Genomic DNA, 9578 nt, shown 5'->3' with positions numbered 1-9578 from the left:
AACCTTTATTAGTAGCGTCCAGTCCAAGAACACTTGATATTAAACACGATCAACAGCAAGAAATTAACTCCATCAAACTGCAAAACCTTAAACCGATGCTGCAAGGAAATACTACTTCTACCGCATGCCTCATAAATGGAATCCAACACATGACAGAATAGTTAATTGTATTTTCTTTTAATTCTGTAGTATTGTTATGTATCTTATGAACTTATGGATGATAGTTTCCCTGTCTGTCATGTGATATAATTTGGGTCCCTACTGGCTGGCAAAATACACCAGGTGATTATATTGTACCGATGCACTTAGAACTGTATAGGACCACAGGAAGAATAGCTAACAGAAATGTTAAGATAAAAGAGAAATGTGGATCAGAATAAAGTCAAAGTCCTAAAAAAATACAAACCTACAATACAACACAACACAATAAGTACCTTCCCGTTTCTGTCTCTCCAAGGTGGGGCCGAAAACCGGTACTGCTGGCTTCTCTCGCCATCGACTACATGTTCGGGATCATCTGTGCTTTCTCACCGAACTACGCCGCCTTCGTATCCTTCCGCGCCGTCATAGCGGCATGCACCATGGTCTCTGTTCTTGTGCCATTCGTCATGGGTACGCTAGATGTCGTTGTTTACAGAGATCGCACACATAGAGAAACATGAAGAGACGTTCAAATCTTGGCGAACATTTTGAGTCCACTATCATAGATTGCAACTAAATTTATATTCTGATCCCGTTCTTTTTTTTCTGTCGTAACTTAGTGAACAAATTATACATTAGTTCATATTACGACTTATATTTCAAAAATTTACATGCTATTTTTCAATCATGCCATTAATAAAAGAAGCTGTTTTCCTAAATTGGACCGAAATAGATTTGAATACAACCCCTAACCATCCAAACGAGCAACCAACCAAACAACCTAAATATCAGGAAATAACAAAAATATCATATTTCAAAGCTTGTCCAGATATTTCGGTCGGTCGGTCGGACCCATCCTCCTACGCAGGGACATCCAACAGCGAAACCGCCTGTATGGACATACCCTGCTTTCCCAACCGTCACTCTTAGTTCCTGTGGGCGTCGCCACAAACGAGCTGTCAGCCAATCATAGATAGCCTTTCAGTTTTCGAAAGGGAACTCGCATGTATAAGGGTAAGCTCATTAATGTTTATAAGCAGGGCGGTCAGGAACTAAGTCTGACGGTTGAGAAAGCACGGTACATCCAGACAGGCAGTTTTGCCATTGAATGTCCCTACGTAGGAAGATAATGGCCAGACCTGTGAATATTTATTTCTTTTCCATCTTCCCCCTCAGCGACAGAGCTGGTTTCCCCCGACAAGCGCAGCCTGGTGGGGATGGTGATCTGGATCTACTGGGCGATCGGTTACGTCATCCTGTCCGGGATCGCCTACCTCATCCGGACCTGGATGTGGCTGCAGATTGCAGTTACCATGCCTTACCTGTTCTTCATATCCTTCTGGTGGTGCGTCTGTTGAATTTTCTATTAAATACTGTACGTTAGATGTGGTAGAAGACGAACCCCATTTTAATTCAAACTGTGATCAAGAAAGAAGCTTTTTGGGCCACCAAATTCCACCCTTATCTCCCCACTTTTACAGACAAAAAGAAAACTACCCTCCTCTTACATCACAAAACCCACACATCATCGAAGAGGCGGGATCCTTTGTGTTCTACTATGTACGAAAAAGAAGTCAATCTCAATGGCTAATTTTTTTTTGCTTTGTTTAGTTTAGTTTATTTGAATGAATCACCAGAGTTAAGAACTTGCAGTAAACATTCATTCATTCTATTATTTTCTTGTATAAATCTTTTATGTGAAATCTTTGTTCAATGATTATGGATTCTCTTTATTTATATCACTTCATACATCTGTACAACGATTCTTCATTCTTCACATATTGTACTATATTCATTTCTATTTTCTAACCCCGTTAATTTTTTGGCGATTATGTTGATTTATATCCATGCCTTTATGCTATCTGCTTTTGCTACGACTTCTTGTTTCTTGATATCTTTCAGGTGGTAGGTCATTTTTATGCTTCTAATATATGGGATAGGCATAGGGTTGAGTTTGCAATTATTGACCCGGGACGGGGGCCACCACCAACTACCAGTCACCTTTGACCCTTTGACCCAATCACTCTACCGGAATCTCTTCTTATTTGCATATATCACGAATCCACCCCAGGCTTGTCCCCGAGTCTCCAAGATGGCTGATCTCAAGAAGTCGCCACGAAGAGGCGGCCGCCATCTTGCGCAGTGCAGCAGAGGTCGCCAGTGTCACTATACCCGATGAGGTCTTCCATGACACCATTCCTTTAACCCAGGTGATCGAAGTTTGTATTTTTCGAATACAGTACAGAACAAATATGCTTATACAGAACGTAGATCCATTGTGTTGTTGTAATTCTTAATTAGGCCACAGCAAGTAAAGTTTATGAATGACATCTGCGCGCTCTTTAATTTTAATTCTTATGATATAGTTTTAGAAAACAAGAATTTTTATTTCATTCGGAGATGGTCAACATTACGGGAAAGTTGTATCAAAATGGAAAAAAAATTGTTGTGTTGTAGCATTATGATTGTGCTTGTAGAATGACACTAGCGAAGTAGCCATGACTCTGTAGTTGTTGCAAAAGTGGCACTGCTATGGAATTCATGAGTGTAGTTGCCGACTTGTAAGTGATACCTGAGTTTACCACACTAGTGTCCCTTTTACTACACTATAGTTCACTTCTTGATTTGTTGTCTGAACTATATTTTGTCATTTCAATTCTTTTTACAACGTTTATGGTGTTTATATTGAAAATTTAGCCATCTTGTCTGCATTTAGAAGATAGATATGGTGACGATAAGTTTTAGATTCCAAAAAAAGACAAAGTAAAGACAAGGTTGATGCTACAATGCTTTTTTTTTCAGGAAATTGATTGAAATTGATTGTAAGTATTTTATTAATTGACGACTAAAACGTTAACCTGTATTGTACTTTATTGTTTGTCTTTAAGACAGAGGAAAAGACTAAGGAGAAAGAGAAGCTCTACACATTTGTTGACCTGTTCAGGACCCCGAATCTTCGGAAGTGGACTCTCAACATCTTCTTCAACTGGTCAGTGAAACGCCATGCATTTTTGTTTGTTATGTTGTTTTTGGATAAGGCAATGTTCATTTGATTATATTGATGATATCCGTATCAATTTTCGATAATACTGTAAATTGTATAAAGCAGCTGGAAAATGCGCAAAAATGTTTTAAAAAATGAGCAGTTTTAAAAAAAAATATCGAAAGAGGGATATTGATGTTGAAGCTATATATAGAATGAACAAAAAATCCAAAGACAAAGATGACAATGTGAAAAACAAAAATTAAGAATATGTTGTACTCAGTGTTTTGCGTGTTTTGTCGTTTGTTCAACCTTCCTGATAACTTATATTTCATAATAATGAAGGCAATTGCAACTTTTTTATTTTAGCCAAACTTTTATTTTCTTATTCGTACGCGTTCTTTTTAAGATTTCCATAGGATGTCATCCATATAATCAAATCAACATTACCTAATAATCAAACAGAAAAATAATTATAATTATAAAGATCTAATTCATAAAATTGGACGTTGAACTTTTTGATAATATTGATGGTTATTTATTGTGTCCTCAGGGTCGTCAATACGTTCGTATATTACGGCATTTCCCTGAACACGGCCGCCCTGAGCGGGAACTTGTACCTGAACTTCGCCATTTCCGGTTTCATCGAGATCCCGGCATACCTCATTTCCATTATCATTCTGGATAAGTAAGTATGTCAGTGTTTTTGTAGTGTCTCATTTAGGTTTTTTCATATTGAGGTAGATAAATAGTATTTATAATGTTTCCAATCTAAATCTGTCAGATTTGACGACCGATATATTTTGAAAATGTTATTGTTTTTCTTTTTTTTAACAGCGTAACTAAGAGAAGAGAAACACTCTAGAAAACGCATAGAATGTGAGCTACAGTAACAAAAGTTTTTGGCGACGCCTCATGGACCGAGCCTAACAGTATAGAGCGTCCGTTTGACAAGAATTTCCAGAACTTGAAAGGGCATGTCAGGAATTTTTCCACGCATGCGTAGTTGCATTATACCTTCAGTGGGGAATAACTCGGGAATGGGTTGACGGATCTTCATGATATTTGGATTGTAGATAGCTTCACAGCTACCTTACATAATTAAATGACACGCCTATTTTCGTTTTAATGACACTTCTGTGTCCGTTGCAGGTTCGGAAGACGCTGGCCCTTATGCTTGATGCTTCTGTTTGGAGGCGTCGCCTGTATCGTGGCCTTCTTCATTCCCAAACGTAAGTACGTCGAACACACTCTGATAAGTTTTTCTAAAATCGCTGTTACTTCAAATTTTCTTCAAGCAATGACTGTTTTAACGGTAAGGTACATACCTCCAAATTTTCGACGGCTGACAGTCCATCTTACTCACGGAGAGTGACCTAGTCTCGATCTCGTGAGAGAGCGCGAGACTAGGTCAGGCTTCTAAATCTCTATTTTGTGCGAAGAGATTTGGTGTTTGAAGTCACGTGGCTATGTCATTTAATAGAACGGCCATATTGGTAAAAGACAACGTAAAATTCTGGCATCTACGATGGCCCTCTTCACCAAAATGTTTTTTGTCCACTACTTGTGACAAGAACAATCATTATCAAGAACAATCATTATTTGGGCTATGATTAACCCCTTTGTTCTTCATCCCCTAGGCGTACATATGATTTTACAAAGAGCAAAATGAAACGTTTCAGTTTGGGGAAAGTAGTCAGTCAGGATCTTATCAGTAACGTTAAGACTGCATTATCCTGTTCATGTTCCTGACCTTTCACATACGTATAGAGTCAGCATTTTGTCTTCATGACCCACAGACCTCGGCTGGATACTGTTCCCATAACGAAGCGCCCTCTATCGATTCCCTTCTAAAGTATGCTTTCAATGGACCATGTCAATCCTTATCTCATGAATGCATGTATTTCACAGACCTCGGCTGGATGACCACAACCCTGGCCATGACCGGCAAGTTCTGCATCACCGCTTCTTTCGCTGTTGTTTACGTCTTCTCGGCGGAGATCTTCCCTACAGTTGTCAGGTACAAATTTGAATATACAAAAACATGTAGATCACGTTCCCATAGGAACTGTTATTGTTCTCTGTGATGCATAGCGGTGCCAAAATCTTCGGAAGCAAATCTCCATTTTTAACTAGGAATAGAAGAATTGCATTTAGATATTGTTTAGCCGACTGTCTAACCTTCATAAACGTATTGCTGTTAAGTACTTTTCTGTAACAGCTTGTTATTTGTTACATTGATATGTCAAACATTTGGCCAGTTGTTCCTTTTTCAGTAGTGACGATTACAAGCTTGACTGGACCTTCTACCTTGACTGTACATACATGTTTGTCTCCTCTGTAATACCTGTTGCACCGATACCATTTTTTTAATTCACAAGTAACATTACATAACATGAACAAAAGATGAACCATCCAAACCATATAAATCATATATACAAAGGAAACGTAACTACATGTGTATTAAGTAAAATATAAATCAAGTAGAGACTGATGTATCATTTGTAGCTAATTTCCCCCACTTCCCTAGGTGCTTCGCCATCTTCCCTCTCCTGTTAGCAATCTGACCTTCAACATTTTCGAAGGAATTGATATAATCAATAAATGATTTAAAATCAACTCTTTTGCATTCCCTGCATTGATAAATGTAAATAATTATGATGTCAAAGGAATTTATGATTAATGATTAATCGATAACATGTTACTTGATCATAAACACAGGCAAATCGGGATCGGCATGTCGTCCATGAGCGCTCGTGTCGGCGGCATGGTCGCTCCGTTCGTGAATCTGCTGGGCAGCTATTGGGCGCCGATGCCTTACGTCATCTTCGGAGGGGTGTCGATCGCCGCCGGACTGCTGGCGCTGCTCCTGCCGGAAACGGTCGGAAAGAAGCTTCCGTCTACCATCGAGGAAGGGGAGAACCTCCGGAAAAAGGACGCCATTGTAGACGAAGAGTAGTGTAAAGAACCCACCAAGGTTATGAAACAATTGGCCAGGTGGTACTTGTGGAGATGTGGTCACTAGTACGGGTCACAGTGACTGTACATCAATTACCAGTTAGTCCTTATGTAGAGGGCGTCACTTGTACAGCTTTGACTGTATATCAATGACTAGGTGGTCATTTTGTAAAGGTGGTCACTTGTACAGGTTTTACTGTATATCGATGGTAGGTTTGTTTGTTTGTTTGTTTATTTGTTTATCAGGAACCTCCATTAGTTGAGTACATCAAACTATTCTTCCTGGAGACCTCAATAGGTAGTCCTTATGAAGAGTAATCTAAAGGGCAGTGAACACTAATGAAAATCTGTCTTGGCGATAATGCATAAATAGTCAAGTTCAGGGTGTCATAATCTCATCCGTGAACATTCCAGATCATAAGAACTCACCCCACACAGCAGCTCGCTATCTCAAGTGTCCAAAAGTCTGATTTTTTATCAAATTTCGACCAGCGGAAGGTCCCGCAGCCCTCAAGTTTGCCACCATTTTGGCATCCGATGACATGACCTCAAGTTAGGGACTGACCACTTAGAATTAGGGGTAAGCACATGCTAAAAAAATAAACCAAAACCCTTTTTTTGCCTAATCTGAACGTCTGCACCCTACACTGTCTCACCAACATGAAATTTCTCTTACATTTTCCTGCTACAAGTCGAAAATAGACTAAAATACTGTATTGACTCGTTTTGGGCCTTCTGCGGCTGCGTCAATTAGGGTCATTGCCTTAAAAAACGTCAACCCATACATACATTCATACATACATATTCATATTTGTTAACAAGTTTAAGCATTCACATAGTTAACCTGCCACATGCACACGTTAACCCGCCACACTTAAATTTCTAAGCAGAGGTTGGGTCCAGGGTGGATAGTAGTGGCCGGGATTTCTTACTGCTCGCTCGATAGAAACATTAAACATGGACACTCCTAGCCCACTGGATCCGGACCAAAACCTCTGCTCGGAGAATATCCACACTTAACGAGGAGTACACTTTGAGCAATTTTAAGTGGGTCAAACTTTACAGTCTGGTCTCTCTGGATCGACACATTGAAATGGTGATAGCCACCTGTCATGTCATTTCTTCCACAAATGTGGTAAATCTCAAACATGAATTAAATAATCTGAGAGCCAACTTTTTGCTTATTGAAACTATGAGTTAGTGGTCTAACTAATTTGGGGGAGTTTTTTGTATTGACTTTTTCAGGATGCTTTATTGTTCATTTATGTATTGATAGATATATACGTAAGCCTAGTATAAGAAAGTATATGTAGATTGTAGTACTAAATAAATATGGTTGTACTTATTCTATAGGGAGAAACATACGTTATTGAGTATGTAAATATCTAGCACTATGAACGACAACATTTATTTAGTGTCAATCTCGTATTCTGACATCGAGTTCTATTTGTAACTTACATGTATTCGGAGAGCTAATTACAACATGTCACAGTATATAGAACAAGTATGCAGATACAAAATGTAGTACAAGGTAACAATGGTGAAAGCGGAGCATGAACTATCTTGGTGAAACTGTGATCGTTCGGGCGACGTTCGCCCGACTTCCGTTTGTTTACAAATATTGAATTTCTGGGGATGTAAGGGTAATTCTGACATTGTGGCCCCTGTGGTTATATATAGGCTGGCTTTGTGACACACTTTCCTTTCTTGTGTCATTTCTATTATGCCCGCGCATTCCGTTCATTGGTTGAAAAGATTCCGACAACAAAATAAGCAACATTTATTGTTTTCTTGCCTTTCTTGAGGAACGTTTCTTTTGTGTTACTTTGTCCGCGTGCAAGAGATCATGGGAGAACCATTATCCTAGATTTATTCACCAGCGATCGCACGAGCCTCGCTTAACCCTATTCAGACCGGGCTTTTTGGTCATCCCTGGACCGGGGGGGGGGGGGGCTTTTGAGGCCCTCCACTTCTAAGTCCTATAACTCTAATACGACGTGCCGTAGGGCCACCAAATTTTTACGACATAATATCGACATAATATCTGACACGTATTTGACGTTTGACATTACGCTGACGTAAGATGACGTAATTATGACGTCATCAATTTGATTATATTGGCCGGATCCATGAAAAAATGGTCTTCTCAGAAAACTTCAAGTTATGCTACAAAAATGTAACAACAAGTGCAGATAACAGAATTATTATGTTATATTAAGATTTCTGTTGCCAATAGCAACATCAATGACGTCAAAATGACGTCATAAAATGACGTCATGCACATCTAAGGTACGAGTTGGACTCCACCATTTGATATCCTCCACCACCTTGAATTTTTGAAAATACTTTTTTTTGCAACAAAGAATCAGAAAGGGCAATGAAAATAGACTAAATTCATTCATTTCGATGGTTTTTGATGAAAAAATACAAGGTAGTTACAAATTTTAAGGGATAATTAGCTTGTTATTCTTGATCTGGCCATACGGTCCGCCATCTTGGATTTTGGGCTGATGACGTCACCAAATTAGCGTAATTTATGCATATATAATTATGAAAGATATGCTAAATAATATAAGATTTTATCTATGTAACAAAATAGCAGTAATATAGCAAATAAATGTTAAAAATGCATTGTTAGAACCAAAAATAGTGATTTTGGGCAAAACTGCCTGTCAACAAACGGTTGCCATGGCAACACGAAAAAATGGAAAATTTGTAAAACTCACCAAAATAGGTGGCTCTAGCGTAAGCCGGTCTGGCGTTATAGATCGTTTTCACAGAACGTTCGAAAACCGTTCGATCACGCGTGGGCGCCATGTTGGATGATAACCTGGATGACTAGAACACAGAACGGCACCAGCAAAGTTACTTGCGGGTTCAAGTGTGCTGTTTTGTCTCCATTCTGTGAATCATTAAGTGATGTAGTCAAGGTTAGATATCAGGACAAAGTTGCAATAATACGTCTTGATCTATATACTTTTAAAAATGACACTTTTTTCAACGATCTAATGCTGGTGCCGATAGCGAGGATTTACTTTTGCGATAGCGGGAAATGGAGTGTTCGCGGTGGTTTAGAGTTCGCGGTGAAGCGGCCTCACAAAAACCGGGATCATTCACTCACTGTACCTGGCCCGCTTCCCTGGGTGATATCCTTTCACTTCAGGTGCAGTCACACGAGCGTATATATCAAGTCCACAACATATGCGCGCACGAGCTGGCCCTCACTGTCCACTTGCCTAACAAGGGGCAAGATTTAGCGCTTCCCCGACCCTAACTCCGTGAGGCAAGTGGGGGCCAGCAGGATAGTGGTATTAAAAAAGTTCGTGCGCGCGTCTTTTTTCCGTATTTTGGCTTTGTCAACATGTGTATTAGAAAGGTCTGTTTACAAAATTACAATTCAGTTGATCAACTAACGTTAAACATACGAATCAGGGCTGCTAGCGCTGACGTTATTGCGACAGACTGTAACGTTGCACTTGATACTGAAAGTTCAAAC

At 39.4% G+C, this 9578-nt stretch overlaps 1 protein-coding gene across 1 annotated transcript in view; it reads left to right on the top strand.

Moving 5' to 3' along the window:
* LOC118410875 (organic cation transporter protein-like) overlaps positions 1 to 9578 on the top strand; it is a gene marked incomplete in the record, with an annotated part of 63583 nt that overhangs the window by 15929 nt on the left and 38076 nt on the right. The window contains 4 exon segments of the mRNA XM_035812750.1: positions 458 to 612; positions 1318 to 1486; positions 2213 to 2351; positions 3030 to 3130. Coding sequence (XP_035668643.1) covers positions 458 to 612; positions 1318 to 1486; positions 2213 to 2351; positions 3030 to 3130 — 564 coding nt within the window.

Source organism: Branchiostoma floridae, chromosome 3 (assembly GCF_000003815.2).
Source record: "Branchiostoma floridae strain S238N-H82 chromosome 3, Bfl_VNyyK, whole genome shotgun sequence".
NCBI lineage: Eukaryota > Metazoa > Chordata > Leptocardii > Amphioxiformes > Branchiostomatidae > Branchiostoma > Branchiostoma floridae.
This window is presented reverse-complemented; position numbering and strand designations above follow the sequence as displayed.